General features: G+C 38.2%; 1 protein-coding gene across 1 annotated transcript in view; it reads left to right on the top strand.

The window, feature by feature from the left end:
• Nucleotides 1–695: 695 nt before the first annotated feature.
• Nucleotides 696–23,577, top strand: part of COL6A1 (collagen type VI alpha 1 chain) — a 68,512-nt gene continuing 45,630 nt past the window's right edge. The window contains exons 1-19 of the mRNA XM_058184921.1: nt 696–1,027; nt 2,405–2,537; nt 4,597–4,797; nt 9,173–9,332; nt 10,742–10,852; nt 11,073–11,093; nt 12,341–12,361; nt 12,456–12,500; nt 13,597–13,650; nt 14,482–14,526; nt 14,621–14,647; nt 18,433–18,459; nt 18,544–18,588; nt 19,153–19,206; nt 19,462–19,524; nt 20,256–20,318; nt 22,782–22,835; nt 22,921–22,956; nt 23,345–23,407. Coding sequence (XP_058040904.1) covers nt 919–1,027; nt 2,405–2,537; nt 4,597–4,797; nt 9,173–9,332; nt 10,742–10,852; nt 11,073–11,093; nt 12,341–12,361; nt 12,456–12,500; nt 13,597–13,650; nt 14,482–14,526; nt 14,621–14,647; nt 18,433–18,459; nt 18,544–18,588; nt 19,153–19,206; nt 19,462–19,524; nt 20,256–20,318; nt 22,782–22,835; nt 22,921–22,956; nt 23,345–23,407 — 1,332 coding nt within the window. The 5' untranslated portion in view covers nt 696–918. The remainder of the gene's footprint in view (nt 1,028–2,404; nt 2,538–4,596; nt 4,798–9,172; nt 9,333–10,741; nt 10,853–11,072; nt 11,094–12,340; nt 12,362–12,455; nt 12,501–13,596; nt 13,651–14,481; nt 14,527–14,620; nt 14,648–18,432; nt 18,460–18,543; nt 18,589–19,152; nt 19,207–19,461; nt 19,525–20,255; nt 20,319–22,781; nt 22,836–22,920; nt 22,957–23,344; nt 23,408–23,577) is intronic.

The raw sequence follows: 23,577 nt of genomic DNA, 5'->3' as shown, positions 1-23,577 counted from the left end.
ATTTAATCTTATCTTCTTTAAAACAAACAAGAGTAAATTCATGTGCAATATGAAACTATTGAATGATCAATTTGATTTTGCATAATATGGCATCTGAATCCAGCCCTTGTAGTTTGATGCTCTCTTAATATGTTTCGTGAATTCAGCCACCATGGCTTATATAATAAACCATGTAAGTCTAATATATGAAATCAGTAAACATCTGTCAAATTCTGGTCTTTAAGTCATTACAAAATGTTTTACAGCTACTCTGCAAATGGAGGGAGAGCTATGTTTGTTCCTGAATAGCCACTATTCAATTTAATAGTTTGTTATTACACAGGTTTGCAATTGTTCGAGTTTTTCATCTTCGACATTGTTTTGATACAACATTACCTTTCCATTACAACCTGCATGTTGAAAAACACACCATTACAGAGTTCACATTCCTAAGGTGGGTTGTGATCTAAAAGCCTAGCTGAAAGTGTGGGCACCAAGTCTTATGTCTCTCTGCTAATATAGAAGCGCAGATAAGAAATGATTTTGCAATTAAAGTCAGAGATGCTTCAATGCAAATTCAGAGCCTATAGAAACATGCCTCTCTACTTGAGGAAAGTAGAAAAACAACTGCGTTAAAAAGAGCCATTTCCAAGGAGACTCGGGTGTTTCATGACTCACCAGCTGGTGCTGAGAGTTCATCTGCAGCAGAGGCCGCCTGTTCCCTCCCCTCTGGAAGGATTGCTCTGGCTCCTTCGACGTCCACGGCCGCTGCTGCCGCCGCCTCCTCCTCTTTCCTTCTCTTCCTACACTTTTCAAAACTCAGGGACGGGATAGAAACTTCACAAAAATTACCAACTAAAAGAAACTGGGTTTGAACTTTCTCTCGTTGCGCTTTTGCATTTTCAGATCCCACCGAATGCTAACTCCGCTCCCTGCAAGATGAAGTTAGCCTGCATCTTCCTTATTTTCCTATTTCAAGACTGTTTTTTAATAAAGAGGGTTCTCGCTCAGGGATCAGAAATATCCAACAGAGTAATAGCCTTCCAAGGTAAGAATATGTTTCCATGGTTCTGGTTTCTCCAGATGTGCCTGCTTTAATGGACTGAAAGGAGGAAGCTCTTAATTGTAACCCAACTCCACCTTTGCCCTACTCTTTCAGTACAGATTTTTGATCGTGATATTTTGTTTAAACTTTTACTTGCATATGAATTTGACAAACAGAAAATTAGATGCAGGGTAGCAACATGCATTCCACCAATGTAAGTAAAGAATATCCAGGGTGCAGTTTTTGGAGAGAGGGAAAGAACTTAATGTGTCCCACTATAAGATGCGAGCTTTATGTAAAGAATATGCATTTGGTAGGCATTCCAAAATATGAGCAATATGTGTGCCTTGCAAGATATTTATTTCAGTGATCAACTGAATAGCCATGGCAAGTAATTTTAATGATACTTTATGCTGAAGAAATAGGCAGAACTGATAAGCAAAACAAAGAGCGTTATTTTATAGAACAAAAAAAACATCTCTGAAATTGCCTTGAAAAAAATGCAGGAAAGTGAGTGGTTTTGAATTATAGATAGTAAAGCAAAAAGGGGAAGGAAAGAAAATATTTCCATTCTTGTTGGAAATTAAAATGTCCCAAATACAAAGTCAAAGGAGTAGAGAAGACATAATTAAGAAGAATGTTTTTCTGTAAGTATATTTTTAAAAAGTACATTTAAAAAGTATTTAATATAGTCAGTGTGTAACTTATCATATTTGCAAATTTTCATTTCAGAAATCAACTTTTCCAGTATACAACTGGATTATGTGATTTTTACCTGCTGATTTTGAAGATTGTGAATTTTGTGATCAGATTGTAATAGGCCACCCGTGTTTGCAAACATAATCTTAAATGCCTGATCTCTTAAATGGTGAGAGGGTTGGTAGGTCTCTACCCATATAAAATCCCCATAATTCTAGTGTCCTGTCAATTATGTTTGATGCTGGAGGTGAAATTACATTCTCTTAAATTATATAAACATCTTCAAATGGGTTTTCTTTTCTTTCCCTGTGTTTCCAAAGCTCCTTGTATTATTGCCTGGATGCCTAAATGTACATACATATCTTGCAAATTTATTCATAGATTATATAGTGATCATTCTCCTACTAGTTTTCTAAGAGTGGAGTGAAGCTAAGAGACCCTGGTTTGTCTAGGCCACCAAGTGACCTCAGAGCAAAAACAAGCCTATTTGTTGGTGAGGTTGCTTTGGTGAGTAAGCCACAGGGAACAAAGGAGGTCTTAGTTTTGAACAAATCTGCACAGTGTTCTATGACTACAACTTCCTTCCATATAACCTGATGCATTGAAAACTTTTTGATGAATCTTTTAATGTGAACATGTTAACATTTTATTTCTAAATTGCCCATTTCTGAATTTTAACAGATTGCCCGGTGGATTTGTTTTTTGTCCTGGATACCTCTGAGAGTGTTTCCTTAAGGGTAAAACCTTTTGGTAAAGCCAACGTTGACAAGATCAAAGCATTCACTAATCAATTCATTGATAAATTAAATGACAGGTACTTTATATTCTCAAGTTTCTTGAATGTGGAAATTATTGTAAAAAAGCATTATTATACTGATTTGGAAAGCTCTTTCTCTTAGCCACCCTATCCTTTCTCTCTCTCCCTCTGTCTCACACCTCCAACATGCACAGGAAGAAGAAATAGTGATTTCTAGAGAGGCCATCTTGAAAATCAAAATGGGCCTACAATGTCTGGGCAGTCAGAGACTGCTGAAGCCTGCACAGAAGTACAGAGAAGCTTTTGGATGGATGTTAATATTTTTGAATAATTGTAAAAGGATTTGACATATTCCTAAGAATTAGAATAAGCAGTACTTTTGTATTCATTTTTACACTCTAATTAGCAAATAATGGTGATGGTGTTCCTTCTAAAAATGTTTCTTCAAAAAAGTTCCATAGTCATTAGTTTACATTTATTTTACAGTTTGCTGTTTCCATAGATTCATAAAAACACACACCCAAGGAAACATTTTTTTTTCATATATTCCAATCATATATTCCAATCTTTTTACTGATGTAGTTCCTTTCTGAATTGTTAGTTGTGCTAAAATGTTCAAGGGAGCTGAATTTTAAAGTCAAGAGGCAGCAATAGAAATAATTTTAAAAAGGCAGTTGTAGTAGAAATTCCAATTTTGTATATTTGAAAACAGAACCCTGTTTGGGATTTGGCCAGATCCTGACCCCACAACCCTAACTAGCTTATTAATTATTTTTTCACTATCTAGATGGTCCACACAGTATTGAAATGCAAGAAACCCAGCTCATAATAATAATAATAATAAATCTTATTGCATCATGAGAAGAAGCAGTCTCCTTCCAAACTACATTTGGACCTTTCACAAGTTTATGGACAATTTGGATGCGTTGTTGGCCTTAATAAAGGCAATGTGTTTACAAAACATTGCTCCTATTTTTTCATGTTTACTTTTTGCATGTCAGGAAAGGAAAGGAAAGAAATGAAAAACTAAAAGAGATAGACCAGTTCTGGGGAGCACCCAGATAGAGCAACCAGAGGCAAAGATGGTGATAGACAGCCATCATTATCTGCTTCTCTATCTGCTCAGTAGTCAGTTTCAATTTCAGCCACTACTGGTTTGCTCGTGGGCGCGTGCTTGAACATGTGTGGGATGCTTCTGTGCACGCGCACAGACATCCAGGCTGGTGGGCGGAGCCTCCCACTGCCGCTACTGGTTTGCCCAACCCAGGGCAAACTGGTAGCAACCCACCACTGTATCCTCTTCTATCTGCTTCTCTGGTGGCTGTGGAAGAGACCTAAAGCTTTGACAAGAGAAGAGACAAAACTTGTTAGGGGACCATTTTCAGATGAAGAAGGTGAATTATCCTTTCTACTGGTGTGAAGAAAACCACTCTACTACCGTCAGTCTGGTTCTCAGGAGCAGAGATCACAAAATAACAATCTAAATTCCACTACAGGAGACCAACCACAACCACAATGATTAGATGCTGGTAGCATTTGATGGAACCTGTACTGTAGTCCTGAAGTAACTATTGATCAATCTAAGCAGATGCTTCCTATATGGGCTTAGCTGCAGTGGACAGAATCATGTATGGAATAGTTGGGTAACTTGCCTTGCAGTGGTAGAAATAAAATAGGCTATTATCTGTTTTTGTCATTGCTCATGCTGAAGATGGGATACATGTTCCCTGGGAATATCACATCATTGCTGAAGTTCTGCCTCATTGTGAATCCTCAAAAGCTAAGAAAATTTTCTCTACTTGCAGAATGATTGCTGGAAGCCATTTCACTGTAGAACTGAAAATATAGGTTTCTGTTGGATAACCAACAGATTCTAGCCAATACGCAACATCATCTGATTTAAACTGAGGAGGGGGTGCCTGTGGAATGAACTGGTCTAGTTCTATAACTTTACATCCATATTTACTGTCCTGATATGTCTCACTTTCTCATTTTTCTCAGATTCCTGTTTACCAGTTTACTGTTTACTTTACTATTACTGAAGCAAAAAACATGTCTTGGGAAAAAGGGATACATTCTTCCCACTCACCCCTCCCTCTTTTTTTTTTTTTTACAGATACTATCGGTGTGACCGAAATCTAGTGTGGAATGCAGGTGCCTTACATTACAGTGATGAGGTAGAACTTATCAAGAAACTTACCAGGATGCCCAGTGGGCGAGCAGACTTGAAGAACCGCGTGTCCTCAGTAGAGTCTATTGGGAAAGGCACCTATACTGACTGTGCCATTAAGGCAGGGCTTGAAGAACTACTCATTGGGTAAGTCGGAACCATAGTTTCTCATTGCACCAATAAAGAGAAGGAAAAACGTGTGTGGAAGTCCGTACACCTTTAGAAGACAGAGGCCTTAGGCCAGAGATGGCGAAGCTTTTCGGCACCAAGTGCCCAAACCAGAACACATTTGCATGCATGTGCGCGTGGTGGTGCCCCGGAAACTCAAAGACCAACTGGCCAATGCGCATGCGCTCACCAGCCACCTGGTCTGGTTTCCAGTGCGTGCTAGCCAGCTGGTCTTCACGCGTGCCATAGCCCCGGAAACTTGAAGACCAGGTGGCCAATTTGCACGCTTGGAGGCCAGCTAGTCTTCATGCATGCATGCCGGAACCAACTGTCTTTGGGTTTCCAGGGCTCTGGCACACACAAAGATCACCTGGCTGGCGCTCATGTACGCAGTTGGCGACAGCGCACATGTCCACAGAGAGGGCTCTGTGTGCCACCTCTGGCATGCGTGCCATAGGTTAGCCATCACGGCCTTAAGCATTAATACCATCATTCTAACCCTAGAGGCCCATCAACTATAATAAACAAGAGACTTAAGAGAGAATTCCAACTACAGTATATCCTTGCAAAAAAAAAACCAACAACATACACAAAGTGTTTGAATGTGGGTGAGTGCTCCATCACTGCAGGTTTTTTAAAAAGGATTGGACAAGACAACCATTTGTCCAGAATGATAATGATATGCTTGAGCAGGATTAGGTTGGACTCCAAAGTTCCTTCCAGAAACTGTTATTCTGCTCTATGGGGGAAAGCTTGGGATAATTTACATAGTATTTGTTTTACAAAACTTTAATTTTTATCAGTACCAGTTTTCATGTTTTTAATGTACTTCCATCCCCTTCATTCTTACACACTATAGATAACTACACATCCCTTGGAAATGTCAAAATCATTTGACCCTAGATGATCCTAAGAGAATGTCCACTAAAGGATCATTGGGTCCAGGCCTGGGCAAGCACAACCTATGCTGAAATTGGCTCTTTCGGAGCGGGAGGGGAAAGATGGGAAATAAACAGATTTAATACCTAAATTTTAAAAATGCAGGAGGGGTAGATGTTTTGCACATTTCCACAAACCTTTTGCAAGAGCTGAAACCAAGAATTTCAGTGTTTACATTGAAGTGTTTACAATAATATATCATGTTTCAAGGTAAGCAGCAGGATGTCTCTGTATCCATAAATCTCATCTGTAGCAAGATGAAAATAATTTTTCATTGTTAAGATGTAGGCATAAAACAATTAATAGAAATAATCACAGACATATTTTCCATCAAATTTGTATTCTCCTTTCCAGCAGAATGATGTTTTTATATGGAAAACCTAGGTAGTCTTTAATGGAGGAAGCAGTTCTCATGTTAGCTTTTATATGTGAGTCAATGAGTGAAATGGACTTTTTCTCTGTTAAAGAAGAAAACATCCATGTCCTGGGTGAAATGTTGAGCTGGAATGTGTTCTATCTCTGCATGTATGTGTTTATCTTGGAAAATTAAATATTTGTCCTTGATCTAATATTATTTATCTTAGTGATTTGGCTTTCTTTTATTTCGGGGAGAGGTATCTATTTTTGTTTTCTATTTAAACTACAACAAAATTGTGCATAATTTAACAAAAAGTTATTATTTTCTGAAAGTTGTAGAAGTATCAGGAGCGAATAAAACTGTTACAGTTATAAGTATGTGTGTGTGTTAGTCTATACATGGAAATTGGAGGAGAAAACCCCCAGATACTTAAAATATCTCTATTAATTTTAAGACTGGAAAGAAATGACTCATTTATTAGGTGACTATGGAACTAGACATATCTCTAATAGTACTACAAAATAGTAGTAACTGAAATTACAATGAATGAAGAACTATATCAATACTAAGTGTCTGCATGTACTTTTGCAATTGAGTACTAACGTGTTTCCCCGAAAATAAGACCTATCCTGAAAATAAGCCCTGGCCTGATTTCTAAGCATGCATCTAATATGAGCTGTACCCCAAAATAAGCCCTAGTGAATGGGTGGGCGTGGCCAGCACAGGAGACAGTGAGTGTGCATGGGCCGATGGTATCTGGCAGTAGCTGCAGCCCATGCAGCATAGATGAGTTCATTACCTGTCCAAGCAGCAGGTGGAGGCAGAGGTGGGGGAGAAACACATGATCTGGATGCGCTGCATGGACCACAGAAAAGTGGAGAGTCAGTAGGCAGGAGTGGCAGGCAGCTGCAGGAGGCTCATCTTCACATGGTGGCACTGGCAGCAGAAAGAGGCAGAGGCATGAGGGAAAGGCAGGTGATCAGGGCGTGCCAAGGAAAGCCATGAGTCGGTGGGCCAGAGCAGGTGGGCAGCCGTGGGAAGCTCATCTCCATCTGCCAGTACCACTGTGTGAAGGTGAGCCTTCCGCAGCTGGCCACCCGCTCCGGCCCACTGACTCTTGGCATTCCTGCAGCCTGTGCAGTGCATTCCAGTCACCTGGCTCCTCTCCCTGTGCCTCTGCCTCCAGCTGCTGCTTGGATAGAGAATCAATTCACCTGCGCTGCACAGTCTGCGCAGCCCGATACTGGTGGTCCCCACGTGCTTGCTACCACTTATGCGTGCACTGAGGTTGGGATGCCCAGCCATGCTGATCACCCTGAAATTGCATTTCCCTGAAAATAAGCCCTAGTGCTTATTTTGGAGCCCAAAATATATCAGACCAGATCTTATTTTGGGGGAAACACAGTAGTATATCTTTCCTCATGCTGCAAAATTAGATTAAGATAGCATTCAGATAGACTTTTAAATATGAACTCTACTGTGTCTTTCAAAATTACTTTAAATGTTTAATTGAGACTTCTACCTCTGTACTGAGCATCACATGACTTCTGAAGGTTTTGTTCTCCAGGGCAAACAAAGTTATAGCACAGTTAAGGATCCACTTCAATCCATGGATTTGAACCTTGCCTTTCCCAGATAGTCCTTTCTTTGTCTCCATTGATACCTGTCATGGCTACCATCCCCCAACTACCTGTACTAGTTTTCTGATTTATAAGGAGAAGCCCTTTTAGCCTTTTCTTAAGACTTTACTGATATATCAGCAGATATTATCATGGTGTATTATTATTGTTGTTGTTGTTGTTATTATTATTATTTACTTTATTCATTAAAAATGAAACTCAGTCAACTGAACATTCAAAAATACATCACAAATAGCATTGACTGGTGCTAATGGTTGATACGGGTTTCTGCCAGCATCCTAGGGATCAACCATGTACCTTCTTAAGATGTATGATGTTCCAAGTAGCACAGTTTTTTGCACTTCTGCTGGTGTTATTGCAGGAAGCTGCAATTTGTTGATGTATCTTATAAAATTCTTGGACATGATACCAAATGCCCCGATGACAATGGGTATCACTGTTCCATTTCTTTCTTTCTTGTTACATGTTTCATCCATAGCCGTGTAGTTTTGATGGCCAGGTCGCGATTTTTCAAGATTTTTTCCAGTTCTTTTTCTTTGACTCTGGCATCTCCTGGTACCGCGATGTCAATAAATTGTAGGTTTCGGTTTTCCACAACTGTGATATCTGGTGTGTTGTGTCCCAAGTGATAATCCGTCTGTATTCTAAAGTCCCACAAGACCTTCACCTTTTCATTTTCTATAACTTTTTCCACTTTATGTTCCCATGACTTTTTGGATACAGGCAAGTCATATTTTTTACATAATGATCAGTGGATTAATTTAGCAACTCGGTCGTGTCTAGCTTTGTAATCAGTTTGTGCGATTTTGCTGCATTCCCATATTAAATGTGAAACAGTTTTGACTTTATTGTTGCAAAGTCGGCAGTTTGGATTGTCGGTGGATTTTTGTATCTTTGCTTTCATGGCATTAGTTTGTAGTGCTTGTTCTTGAGCAGCGAGTATTAAGCCATTTCTTTCTTGATGGTTCTCATCTTAAGCCATGCCCATTATTATCATCATCATCACCATCATCATTATTTTACCACAGTTTATTTATTTATTTATTTATTTTGTCACAACAATATATGTAAGTATCATACAAAAAGATTATATAGTATATAAACATACATATGAGTAAATATTAGGAGGTATAAGCATATATATATATAGGAAGAAGAAAAGAAAAACAATAGGACAGGAACGGTAGGCACGTTTGTGCGCTTATGCACGCCCCTTATGAAAAAAAAGAAAAGAAACCCCTTATGGTTTCTCTGACTCTATGTTTCTGTGTCTGTCTTTGTCTCTCAACTCAGGGCAGTGTAATACACTAGCAGAAAAGGTAAAACTCCACAGCAACCATTTAGGATTGTGATGTGATGAGAGTACATGCTTATGTAATGTGGTTTGTTTTTCATTGACTGGTTTTAATTTTTTCAGCGGATCTCATCATAGGGAAAATAAGTATCTTATTGTGGTGACAGATGGACATCCCTTAGAAGGTTACAAAGAGCCCTGTGGGGGACTGGAAGATGCTGCCAATGAAGCAAAGCACCAGGGGATCAAAGTGTTTGCTGTTGCTGTATCTCCAGACCATCTGGTATGAAATGTGCACACATGGATGATATTCTAGCAATTACTGTCAATAAATAGAGATCATTCCAGAGACAGCTCATGCTCAGTGGATGTGCTTGTTCCTATGATTTTGCATACTGTGGCCAGCCACAGAGGTGGCACCCTCTGCTCTAACCCTTGATTGTAATAATCAGAGATGCTGTCCTCTTTGTGCAGCATTTCCTAAAACTATATTGGTTCTGATTTAAGCTGAGTCAAATTTGCTGATTTTAAAGGTGCAATATATCATATGCCTAATTATGCCAGGTCAGATAAGGTACATGTGCTAAAATGAATAAAACTTTGTGTAATCTTTAAAAAGAATCATTGGCAATTCTTATTGCTCAGCTAGTTTAGTGAGTAGCAAATCTTCACAAAAAAAAATAGTTGATAGCTGTGGGTCAACCATTAAGAAATTTTTTCCATGCATTCTGTCAACTGACATGTGCTTCATTTGGCAGAAAGAGGCAGTAAGTATAGAAAATTGCAGAAAACATGCAAAGGCATATGTGTGTGTAAAAAAATCTTCTTTACAGTGAGTGCACATATGTTAGGATCTAAAGTTAACTATCCAAGTGCCTCTCCTCCCCTGCAGGAGGAGGTCAGTACATTTCCTGGCATATTACATATATAACTATATCTAAACCTACATCAACACAGATGAGTGGAATTATATTTATTGCCCAAGTGTGATTGGACACACAAGGAATTTGTCTTGATGCATATGCTCTCAGTGTACATAAAAGAAAAGAATTCTAAGGTACAATACTTAATGATAGTCATAGGGTACAAATAAGCAGTCAGGAAACAATATCAATACAAATTGTAAGAATACAAGCAACAAAGTTACAATCATACAGTCATAAATGGAAGGAGATGGGTGATGGGAACAATGAGAAGATTAATAGTGCAGATTTAGTAAATAGTTTGACAGTGTTGAGGCAATTATTTGTTTAGCAGAGTGTTGGCATTTGGAAAGAAACTCTTCTTGTGTCTAGTTGTTCTGGTGTTGAAACAGTTTATGTCCAGGATGTGAGGCTCTGTAAATATTTTCATAGCCCTCTTTTTGATTCGTGTAGTATACAGGTCTTCAATGGAAGGCAGGTTGGTAGAATTGTTTTTTCTGCAGTTCTAATTATCCCCTGAAATCTATGTCAATCTTGTTGGGTTGCAGAACCAAACCATACAGTTATAGAGGTGCAGATGACAGACTCAATAATTCCTCTGTAGAACTGGATCAGCAACTCCGTGGGCAGTTTGAGCTTTGGATTTGGATCTTCATGTGACGATTAGAATACCAATGGTCTATGCAGCAATTAGATCAAGCTCACTGCTAAATTTACAAGCTGACATCAGAGTGAAAATATAGTTTTGATTTGGTTTATTTTATCCTAGGAATCCAGATTAAATGTGATTGCTACAGATCATGACTATCGTCGCAATTTCACAGCAACTGTACCACAAAGTGATATTCCTAGAACAATTGACACCATCATTGAAATGATTGTAAGTCTTGTTTTTTTTCCTATTTATTAGATCTACTTGAAAAGAAGATATAAAAATACAGTAATAGAGACTCAAGTAGATGAGTTTTCTTCTGTCTAATTTGCTTTTCTACAGCAATAATTTTAAATTTAGAGGTATTTTCCTGTTGGATAAACGTATCATGCATTAGATATGCTATCTTATTATTTCTGATCATTTTCTTCCTTATTCTTTCTTTCAGAAAAATAATGTGGAGCATGTGGTAAGCTTTTTCAGTGCTCTTTTGTTCATTCAAGAATCATTTTTATCTTGTAAATTTTCTAATTTCTTGTCACTATTTCTTTCCTAGTAAACCTTGAGCTAATCATGCCAATGTTAATCTAAATGCCAAGATTCACTCCTATTGCCTATGATTTAGTAAGAAGGAAACAGCAAAATGTTTTTGTCCCAAGGAATAGAAGGAAGAACCATATCTTCCACCAAATTTACAGCCCTCTGCTCAGATCACAAAGGAGGATTCGAAATCTTAGTCTCCTATTTAAAATTTAGGACTAATGTAAGCTCTGCAAAAATGTAAATATTTGAGAATTTAAATAGTTTTTAAAAACTTATTTTATAAAAACTGGAATTATCAGCAAGTCAGTATTTATATTTATATCTAGGTTTTTTTGGGTGGGTGGGGTTTCTGAGTAAATGTAGGCATTAAGCATGAAGGCCATTAGGCCACAAGATTCAGGCCAAAGAGTTTTCTACTAAAAACATTTCTTTGACCATTTGTCAACCTGACCCAGCTTCAACCTTCTACAGCAGTATACTTGTCACAAAATGGAGGCTCCAACATGTGTTCAGTAACTCAAAAGTATGCTGTCTTGGAGCTGAAGCCAGGGGGATGAATGATAGTCCTCTAGTTTGCATTTTGTTCTAAAGGGTTTCATTAACATTGGCTCTTGGCCCAGTCTGTTGCATTCCCTTTTGTCACAAGCGATCAAATGTTTTCATCCTAACGCAGAGAATAATGGAAATATAGCTGAACTTCTTGAGGGTATCTTTCCTCTTTTCTTCCCATGCTGGAAGTTTGCATATTGACATCAACATAGATAATTTCTGAAGAGAAAAATCTAGAGCAAATAGCAAAACAGACAATTATTATACTGTTTTTTGTGTTCGTCCCCTGAAATAAGTCCATACAACATTTTTCTTATAATTTTTTAACTTAACACATTTAGGCATATCCAAGCAACATAACTTTGTTGGTTTTTTGTTGATGACTGTTCAGATGGACAGGAAACTAATCTAGAAGCTCCAAACAATTGCATTATGTCATGTGACAGTCTCAGTTCTTGCTAGAACTCATCAGCATTGTGTGGAAAACTTCTCAATTTTGCTAGCTTGTTACAAATGAAAGGATGAAGGAATGCTTTTAAGTTAGAACAAAAGAGAAATGTACTCATTCTTTAAAAGTGTAAACTTGGTAACTCTTTTAATGATGTCTTTTTATTCTGTTAACAGTGCTGTTCCTATGAATGCCAGGTGAGTGTTATTATCCTGATAGCTCAGCACTATATAAAAACTGGCTTTTTACATTCCTGTGCTCTAATCCCAATTTTTGATTGTTGTTTCTTAGCCTCCTCGAGGACCTCCAGGGCACATCGGGGACCCAGGAGAAGAGGTGGGTGTTTTCTTCATGGTATCAGTTCTGTAAGGCTACATTTAGATTGACTGCCAAGTATGGAGATGATTAATGGGGGCAAGTGGAAGGAGATGATTAATGGGGGCAAGAAGATCAGACACTTGCAAGCTGCTCACAGCCATCCTACTATAGTTTCATGTGAGCAGCCCTTTGAATTGTTGTTCTGCTGATGATCAAACTCAGATCAAGAACAATAATTGTTGCCATTTAGGATTTAATTCTGAATGTATGAACCAGCCTGATATAATCTGGCTAATGTACAGTTAAACTCTGCCCATTTGAGTCCTCAACTGAGGGGGCAGTCATGTGATCATATAGATCTCTGTTATCTGAACTAAACCAATACGTTCATTCAAAATTTCATCTAAGAGTTGCCTTATGGGCAAATGTCCTTGCATTTAAGAATAGACCTTTGACTGAAAAGCTTATTTCTTTCACTTTGACATATTTGGTTAGATTGTAATCTGAAAAGAACTGAAGCCAGCCATTTCTTCTCTCCATGAAATGACTTACTTGATGCCTTCTACAGTGTGCACTTCTGTCAATAATAATACTTCATTCCAAGCCTTTTCCTGTCCATCCTCCTATTGACGGAGACCTCAGCAGCTATACAGTACTCGCTTTCATTCTTCTCTGCCCATAGACACAGCCATACAAACCTTTCAATTCCAGATTGAAGGAGTCCTTTCTTTAAAGGCTCCTCAGTTCCCATTACTACTTTCTTTGTTTTTTATGTACCTGCTAACTTATAGGTATAGAATAGTCTTTTGGGGGAAAACAGTACTTTCACATTTTGTAGAGTTTGTTAGACTTTTGTAACAATTTACTGTTGCTGCTTCCAAAACAATTGTGAAAAGTGAAAAGATGGGTTAAAAATTAATGTTATGTGTATTGCAATAGTTGGCATTTGCCCAATATTAAAGGGCAGCCTTGAAATTGTCCTTTGGACAATGGAAAGAGCATTCATAACATGACCCCTTTTCTTTGACGATTTTTAAAAGCTAAACTTTACCTGAAATGTAAAGTTAAATAAAAATTGGAAAATAATCTCATGCTTACTGATATTTTGTTTCAGGGAGAAAGAGGGAGACCTGGCTTGCCAGGAGAAAAGGGAGAAGCTGGAGATCCCGTAAGTAGAAAATACATTTGACCTTGGATGGAAGATACTCAAAGTGAAGCTGAATCTTATGTAATACTGAATTATTTTAATGTATATTCTGAATAAATATAGAGTATTTTCTTTTAGTTGGAGGGCTGCATTCCTACCAAGGAACATTTTCCATATATGAAGACTTGTGAGATAAAGTTAATCAATTTTGCAGACACACCATCTGTATGTCAGCATCTTCCTGAAATTGTAAATTACCAATGAAGTTACAGGAGGGGTGAGATTCAGCCTGATTTCACCCATCGTTCTGTTGAAGTATCTCATGATTCTTTCTCAAATCATCAGTATTATCTCCAGTTTTGGTAGATTTTAATGCACTACTATAATATAATAAAACTAGGGGACGCTTCTGTAATTTTCACAAAGAACTGTAATCGTCAATCTTCTGTACTCTTCAAAAAGATCCTTATGTAAGTCAATAGATCACATCTGATAGGCACTAATACATTTGTCAGTGAAGTGTTTTTGATAACGTAGAAAAGCTTTAATCTGAAATTCTGGAAGCCCTGAACTAGTGTGAATTCAAAAGAGATTACTTCTGAATAGATACATCTAAAATCACATTATTAAAGAAACAAGGTTGGATCTAGCCATGAGTCTGTTCTACTTGTATGTCTTAATCCAACTGTACATCAATCTTAATGCTTTTGTATTGTAAGAAATTGTCAAAATCCCAATTAACACAAAATTCTGGATGAAATTCTTTTCCCTATAATCTTGAGAGAATTTCCTAAACAAGAAGCAGATCTGAATGCAATGGGATTTATTGTTTGAATGTTATTCTTTACCTAGGGAAAGCAGGGTGACCCAGGACCTATTGGCTACCAAGGGATGAAGGCAAGTATAATTTCATGTATTGCTTTTTTTGATTTTTTCTCTCATAATTTTATTTATAATGTATCTGACTTTTCCCCCTGCTTCTCATTTTTAGGGAGACAAGGGTGGTCGAGGGGACAAGGTGAGTTGTGTTGATTAACTACAAAAGCAAATGAATATGTGTTGAATTATTGGGGGTGGGGGGGCGATTCCAAAACTCAATGTTAGAGTATGCCATTTTTAGGGCCAGTCAAAATATCAAAAGAATTAGCCTTGATCTAGATGTATGCTATAAACCAAATAGGGGATGGGGAAGAGAAGCTTTCTTGTGATTGAAACTGCAAAGTCTCTATACTCTCAGGATCTTATCTTGTTTCATATCATTTTAAACCACATAAATAAATCACAATTGAGTGGGTTTACACATCAAACCAAAAACAAATCAACAGCATTCGGATTTAATATATAGCATGAATCTGGTTTATAACTGCAAATAGCTCAACAAATTATTTAGTGCCCCCCCCCCTGCTGCTAATTCCCTTTAGGGAATTTACTGTAGCACTCTAATAGTTGCCTATCAGTCTGCCTGCTGTGTAGCACTTCAGGAAATTTTCTGTAATATTTAATTAAAGCCTGCCTTCTTCCTGAGATCTCATTTCTTTGGCTCAAATAAAATAAACGTCCTACAATCAGTTTGAAATGCAAATACGTTAAAATTGCTTCTAAAGTGTCTATTGTGTTTAACTCATAGAATCATCTATTGCAATATCCTTCCTGTTAAAGACTACTTCAGCTTCAATCACAACAATACAAGAGCAAACAACAGATTTAAACTTAATGTTAACCGCTTCAATCTTGATTGCGGAAAATATGACTTCTGTAACAGAATTGTTAATGCTTGGAACACACTACCTGACTCTGTGGTCTCTTCTTAAAATCCCCAAAGCTTTAACCAAAAACTGTCTACTATTGACCTCACCCCATTCCTAAGAGGTCTGTAAGGGGCGTGCATAAGAGCAAAAACTTGCCTACCGTTCCTGTCCTATTGTTTTCTTTCATTATATCCAATCAATATAGTTATTACATACTTATGCTTATATATATATGTTTATATATTATATAGTTACTTTCATGCTTATGCTTATATATACTGTTGTGACAAAATAAATAAATAAATAAAAATATTTTCCAGAAGGAGAAAAGGATATAAAAATTTTAAATTAATTTGGTTCTACTTGGAATTGTTTGGATCTGAGATTCCCACTAGAACTGTTGGGCAAAGAAACAAATCTTGGATTCTATTTTGAACATTTATTTATTTGTTTATCAAATTTATATGGCCACCCATCTCACAAACAAGTGATTCTGGACACCATTCATTAAAGATAAAAACAATATATTAAAACAATATGTTAAAATATTGTTGGTCTGTATGGGGAGGAACAGGCTGCAGCTCAACCCTTCCAAGACTGAGTGGCTTTGGGTTCCGGCGTCCCGGTACAGTCAGCTCACACCATCGCTGACTGTTGGGGGAAGTACTGACCCCCAAGGAAGGAGTGCGCAACTTAGGCATTCTCCTGGACGATCGGCTGTCCTTCGAGGAACATCTGACGGCCGTCGCCAGGGGAGCATTCTATCAGGTTCACCTGATTCGCCAGTTGCGCCCCTTCCTTGACCGGGACTCCCTATGCACGGTCACTCATGCCCTCGTCACTTCCCGCCTGGACTATTGCAAAGGTCTCTAGATGGGGCTCCCCTTGAAGAGCACCAGGAGGCTCCAGCTAGTCCAGAATGCGGCCGCGCGGGTGATAGAGGGAGCACCGCGTTGCTCCCATATAACACCTATCCTGCGCGGGCTGCACTGGCTGCCGGTGGCCTTCCGGGTGCACTTCTAGGTGTTGGTTACCACCTTTAAAGCGCTCCATTGCTTAGGACCGGGATATTTACGAGACCGCCTTCTGCCACCGTTTGCCTCCCAACAACCTGTGCACTCCCACAGAGCAGGCCTCCTCAGGGTGCCGTCAACCAAACAATGTAGGTTGGCGGCCCCCAGGGGGAGGGCCTTCTCTGTGGCAGCACCAGCTTTTATGGAACGAGCTACCTCCGGGGTTATGACAACTTCCCGACCTCCGGGCCTTCAAGCGTGAACTGAAGACCTTACTATTTCATCGAGCGGGACTAGCCTAAAATATATTTTAAATGAAATTTTAAATGGTTTTAAATTGGTTTTTGACCGTTTTTAGTGATTGGGCCATTAACTATTTGGTTTTAATTGTTTTTAATATTGTTATTTATTACTTTGTATTTATCGTGTATTTTAATATGGCTGTAAACCGTCCTGAGTCCTTCGGGAGATGGTGCGGTATAGAAATTTAATAATAAATAAAAAATAAATAAAATATATAAAAATTATTTTAAAACTATTATTATGATTAATTGTCAGTTCAATTCACAGTCTGGGACTTGTAAAAACCTAACAGTTCAAGTCCTAACCAAGGACCTAAGAGCTGTTAAGGTAGCATCTGAGTATATAGGCAGTTTTGAGTAAGGTGGTTTTTTGCAAAGTCAGAATATTCAGGTCTAAGTTCAAATTTTCAATGTATCTAGGCAGTCCTTTGGGTATTGCTCCAAGGGCTCCTATTACTGTTAGTGCAACCATTGATTTCTTCCTCCATAGTCACTCAACTTCAATTTGAAAATCATGATATTTTGTTCTTTTTTTCTAGCTGTTTCTCTAGTAGTAGTAGTAGTAGTAGTAGTAGTAGTAGTGTTAATTTTCAATTTATTTTTGTTGCTGTTGTTATTATTGTTGTTATTGATTTAATCTTTAGTTCGACTCATAGTCTGGGACTGGTATTTATTTATTTATTTATTGATCAAATTTATATACCGCCCTATCTCCCGAAGGACTCAGGGCGGTGTACAGGCATTTAAAAACACATAAATACAATATAAAAAACAGTTAAAAAACTTATTCTAAAAAGCCCGTTAATTTAGAATTAAAAATCGAATAAAACCCAATTTAAAACCAGTAATTTAAAATCTAGCTCAGTCCTGCACAATTAAATAAATATGTTTTAAGCCCGCGGCGGAAGGTCCGGAGGTCCGAAAGCTGACGAAGTCCGGGGGGTAGTTCATTCCAGAGGGTGGGGGCCCCCACAGAGAAGGCCCTTCCCCTGGGCATCGCCAGACGACATTGCCGCGCTGACGGCACCCTGAGGAGACCCTCTCTGTGAGAGCGCACGGGTCGGTGAGAGATATTCGATAGCAGTAGGCGGTCCCGTAAGTAACCCGGCCCAATGCCATGGAGCGCTGGTATGGCGCTCCATGGCATTGGGCGCTGCCATGGTAAAAATGTAACAGTCAGTTCAGTTCAACCAAGGACCTAAGAGCTGTTAAGGTAAGGTCTGAGTATATAGGCAGCTCCGAGTAAGGTGGTTTTTTGCAAAATCAGAATATTCAGGATTGATGAGTTCAAAAATTCCATGTATCTAGGCAACCCTTTGGGTATTGCTCCAAAGGCTATTATGATTATGATTATTTATCCTACTATCATGAGGACAGTAATTTTGTGACCACTAGAAAGTTAGACAATCAGAGCAAGGACAGGGAATGGTTCAAATAAGATTTAGGATATTTTACTAAATTGTATAAAGTATATGCTTTTTTAAATGAAAAAAATTTATTCTGTTCAGTTCAAAAGGACATACAGTTTTTTCTTAGGATATTGTATTAGGGCATGATGCAGCCAATGTATTTGCTGATATAACATCTGTGCCCAGTGATTATCTAGAAGATCATATAACATTTTAAATTACATAGTAAGCTCTAAAAAGAGGACCAAAAACATCCACTTCCCCTGCCCTTTTCCATATAGCTCCACTAAGCACTTGTACATCATTCTAAATCATCTTCTTTCATCTACAGGGCTCAAGAGGTGCAAAAGGAGGCAAGGTGGGTCTTCAGGTTTTGTTTGGGGGATGACGGCATTATCTTTTTGAATTATGTATTATATACCTAACTTTTTTTCTGTTACAGGGAGAGAAGGGCAAGCATGGCATAGATGGCGCTGATGGCAAGAAGGTATGGTTGATATTTGCACGCAGAAGGTAGTTTCCCTCCTTATGCCTTAAAAAAAAGCTGCATTAAAGGGTTGAAATTGAATAAAGTATTGCTTTAAGGAAGTGAATGAAGAAAGTGGTTAGAATGCAATACTGCAGGCTAACTCATTGCTCACTCTAGGAATTCGATTCTGAGCGGCTTAAAGTTGAATCAGCCTACCAACCTTCCGAGGTTGATAAAATGAGGACCCAGATGGTTGGGGGCAATATGCTGACTCTCTAAACTGCTTAGAGCGGGCTGTAAAGCGCTGTGAAGTGGTATCTATATATATAAAAGCGAAATACCACTCATGCATCATCACAAAATCTCCAGAACCATAAAGCCTACAAACTTGAAATTTGCCACATATGTTCCTCTTGGCTTCTAGGTGCTCATTAAGAAAGGTTTTTTCGAAATGACCATCAGAGCATTAGTATTTCCTATATTATTATACTGTGTAAATCTAAGTGCTATTGCTATCTTCTAATGATAAAAAAAAATTCCCAATGAGTCATAATAGTCATCTAATTTTTTTTTTCTTCACAGGGTGAACAAGGATATCATGGACTACCAGGATGCAAAGGATCTCCTGGGTTTGATGTATGTTGGTGCAAGAGATTACACATCTATCCATTCTGGTTGCTAACAAGCAATCTCAGGGTGCAGTGGTGGAAGCAAATCTGTAAATATAGGTAGTTACAAAGTGCAGAATCTGAAAGATGAAAGAAAACATGCAGAATAGAAATAGGTGGAAAACAGTATGGAGAAATTCAGCCCAGCCTGATGGAGATTATTGCAATATACTGAAACATGTAACACATTGTCATTAGTTAATTGATAACTGCTTGATTCTAGGGCTTACAAGGACCTCCTGGACAAAAAGGGGATACTGGTTCTTATGGACCCCAAGGGATAAAGGTTAGCTATAATTCATTGTATTCTCATTATGACTTGGATACTATACTTTTTGTGAAGTCAGCATATAAATTTATCTAGTATTTAGTAACTAGTAGTTTACTAGTATTAATACTTGTAAAATAGTTAAATATGGCATTATATTCATTTTACAAAACATTTGCACACATACAAATCCAAACAGTCCAAGGAAGCAGTTGTAGTAGGTTATTATAGTAGTAAGTTGAAGTGAGGGGAAGCCAAATCAGCAGTGTTCTAAATCTCAATAAGTAATGCTAGTTTAAGATATTGATCTTAGCAACACTGTTTTTCAATGTTTTAATGTTCAACATATATATTATTTACAATTATATATACATACGTAATACATACATACATACATACATACATACATACATACATACATACATACGGTACACACACACGGTACACACACACACACACACACACACACACACATGCATGACAGGATTCTTAAATATAAAAATGGTCTGTGTTTGAAAGAATTGGAAATTCTGCTTTTATGTTTCTCATTTAGGCTGGCATTCGTGGTCCTATCACGATGATAAAACTCTAGATTTCTCTATTTTGACTACAAGTGATTCTCACTTCCACCAGGGAGAGGAGGATCAAAGACAAACCCCCTCTTGTATGTCATGTCATTTAGGATGTTGGAATGGGATTCCTGTTTTCCTTCCTAAACTTATATGTGTCCTTGTGTTCTTTACTTCAAGGGAGAGCCTGGGCCCAAAGGAGGTCCAGGCCCACAAGGAAAAAATGGACGTCCTGGCGATAAGGTATAGTTGTAATTGTGAATTTACAGCATTGCTTGGTCTTCCCCTTTTATCACTGCTGTTAGCTGTCCGGAGGAGAGTCCCTGATCATATGCCCTGTTTCTCTCCACTTCCCTTTCTCACATCTCAGACAGGGACAGCCGAATATGGATCATAGTCATTGCTCCCTCCCCCAACATAACACCACTAGGTTAGGAGAAAAGAGGCACTAGCCAGCACATTCACACTCTTTCTGCTCAGCCAGCTTTAAGCACTGGGTCAATCTTTCAAATTTATGTATGCTATAACAATTTCCCCAATGTTACTTGTTACTGATGCTAAGGAGTGGTGCATTTCATGATAAATGTGTGTTTATATTTTATATGCTACTGAGAAGCAAATTTATGATACTGGGCTAGATATTACTCTAAGTCAATTAATTTGGCCGGTTCGATTTTTGTTTGTTTGCATTCTGTTTGATAAAGGAAGTCAGCAGAATTGGGTATTTATTCAGGCAAATGAATAGCAGGATTGAGTGAAGGTTCCCCATAACTTGCTAGTGGATCCATTAGAGCTGTGTTTCCCTAAACTCTCCTGTTCTAAGTAAATGCCCCAAATGCCCCAAATGATCGCAGGGACATTTAAATAAGGAATTTCTGATAAGTGGTAAAAGGACTTTCTGATAAGCAGTTTTGGTTAATGAAAAGGGGAACTAAGGGGAAAAAGCACTGCATTAGAAGATGGTAAACAGCCAGAAGATAAGCTGGCAGAGGAAGAGACTGGCTGGTATCATTGATTTTTCACCCCTCCCTCACTTTACCAGGTAGAGACTAACCCTAACCCTAACCTCACTTGAGCTTTCCGGTTTCAAAATTGGCTGTTGGTAATTTGCCAGATTAGGAACACCGGTTAGTCGATCAGACACAAAACATTATACTGACTAGATACTGCAGCTTCTCTTGGATTTTTCCTGGATTTTACACATCTATACTCTTGCACATGCATTCCGTGCAGCCTAGATGGAGAGGACAAATGTTCTTTATAAAGGACTGTACAGGTACTCCTCGTTTATTGACTGCTTCATTTAGCAATTGTTTGAAATTGAATTGGAAAAAATAGCTTTGCCACCAAACCTTATATTTAGGATCAACATAGTGTCCCATGGTGCCATGATTGCTATTTGGGTGCTTTTCAACATGTATGCATTGACAACAGTTGTATTGTCCCACAGTCACATGATCATAATTCTCACGCTTCACAACTGTTTTCAACAAGCACAATTAATGGAGAGTGCAGGTGTGAAATTGCAAGTCATGGCAGTGGTACAATCAAATTTTTTTTACTACTGGTTCTGTGGGCGTGGTGTGGCTTGGTGGGCATGGCTTGGGTGTGGCAGGGGAAGGATACTGCAAAATTTCCATTCCCACCCCACTCCAGGGGAAGGATATTGCAAAATCTCCATTCCCACCCCACTCTGGGGGTGACTAGAGGTGGTATTTGCCGATTCTTAGAACTACTCAAAATTTTCGCTACCAGTTCTTCAGAACCTGCTGGATTTCACCCCTGAGTCATGGTCACTTAATGACTTCAGTGATTTGCTTAACAACCAAAGCAGAGGTTTCTGTCAGTCATGTGATGTTTTGCTTTGCAATTGCAGCACTTATTGAGTTGCCAGTTGCAACAGTAATCTAAGCAAGAATAACCTAAGTAATATTCCTTCGTCATAGAAGTGGTGTATGAAATAATAATGATTTTTAGACACTTTGGCCTCTTCTACATTTCCACTTCTTTTGGTCCCCAAACCATTAGAAACTTTTGAATTGTCATGTGATCATCACCCAATTTTAGTATACTGATAAGGAGCAAAATAAATTTACTGCTCCCACCAAGCTGCAGGATGTTTTGGAGTGAAGAGTAAAAGTGTTTTATCCCATGTCATAAATGAGTAAAATTGCTATTCCATACACCCCAGTTCATGTTGCATTTGTATTAAAAAAATGAAGACTTTGAAGCTTCTAAGCCATTATTTCCGCTCAAGGAAATAATTTTGTTTCCCCTTTTAGGGGAACCAAAGCTCAGGAACCAGCATTTGGGGATAAGATTCTGATTTTGATCCCATTTTTCTGATGGGAAAATGACTGCCAACCAGCTGTAAGGGTTACCATATTTCAGAATATTACAAATTAAAATGTTGGTTTTGTTGCAGCTATACTATAGCCAAGACAAAACGGAATCATCTCAGCTACTCAATGCAGTTGATGTCATGGGATCAGAGAAAGTCAGAGTTGTTTTTAAACTGGCAAACAATCTTTATGTCATTTGTCTATGAAAGGCAAGCTAATTGATTTTGATTTTGAAGGGCAATAATATGGTAACATTGCTCTGACATCTCTATCCATTTAATTTTAGATCACTATGTGATTCACAGCTGCTGCATGAATACTCAAAAGCTCATGGTAAAAATATTCACTTTTTCGTATCATTTAGGGTCTGCCTGGAGAAGTGGGAGCCAAAGGAGAAAAAGGAGAATGGGGAGATGAGGTACATGTTTAAAGATTTTATGGGCCTGAAGGAGCAAGTTTAAGTACATGAAAATTCATTTCACTGTGTCTTCTTTCTCTTGTAGGGAAGTCCTGGCTCTGATGGTATCGCTGGACCAAAGGTAAGGTTATTATTTTCAATGATGTTTTCTGTAGTTGGTAGCAAAATTGGGAACCAAGAAAATGGTCTTCATTAAGCCTCTGGAGCTGAAATTCAATGGATTTATTAAAAGCTGTTTTTCTAATATTTATATGGAATGGGATACAATCAGCAAAGAGCTTTCCTCAACTGTAAACACAGTGAAACCTATGAAAATGTTTAGGAATTCCTTCAGTCCTTAGTAAGCCTTCAGAATCCTTCCTAACTGGATTCTGAGAACAAGTTCTAATACAAAATTCCGATTTAGCTTCTTTGTCAAGAGAAATATGTTTAAAAGCTCTCTGCCACACTTTTGGCAGGCTTGTTATTGAATCTAGTATATAAAATCATCATAAACCTTTTGCATACAGGGTAGCTCTGGATCCGAAGGCTTACGAGGTGTCCCTGGGACTCGTGGACCAAAAGGAGAAAAGGTAAATTTTCATTTGTGATAGTCACAAGTAGTTTAAAAAGAAGGACTTTACTGTTTTAAGTGAAAAATTCAAGCCATTAAGGCCTGGTGATCTTTTTAGAGGAATGGTCAAGTTTTAAGAGTTTTAAATACTTTTAATAATTGTCCTATAACCAAATATATATATATTAT

This window comes from Ahaetulla prasina, chromosome 1, assembly GCF_028640845.1.
Source record: "Ahaetulla prasina isolate Xishuangbanna chromosome 1, ASM2864084v1, whole genome shotgun sequence".
Taxonomy (NCBI): Eukaryota; Metazoa; Chordata; class Lepidosauria; order Squamata; family Colubridae; genus Ahaetulla; species Ahaetulla prasina.
Note: the sequence above shows the minus strand (reverse complement) of the source record. Positions and strands in the feature narration are given on the sequence as shown.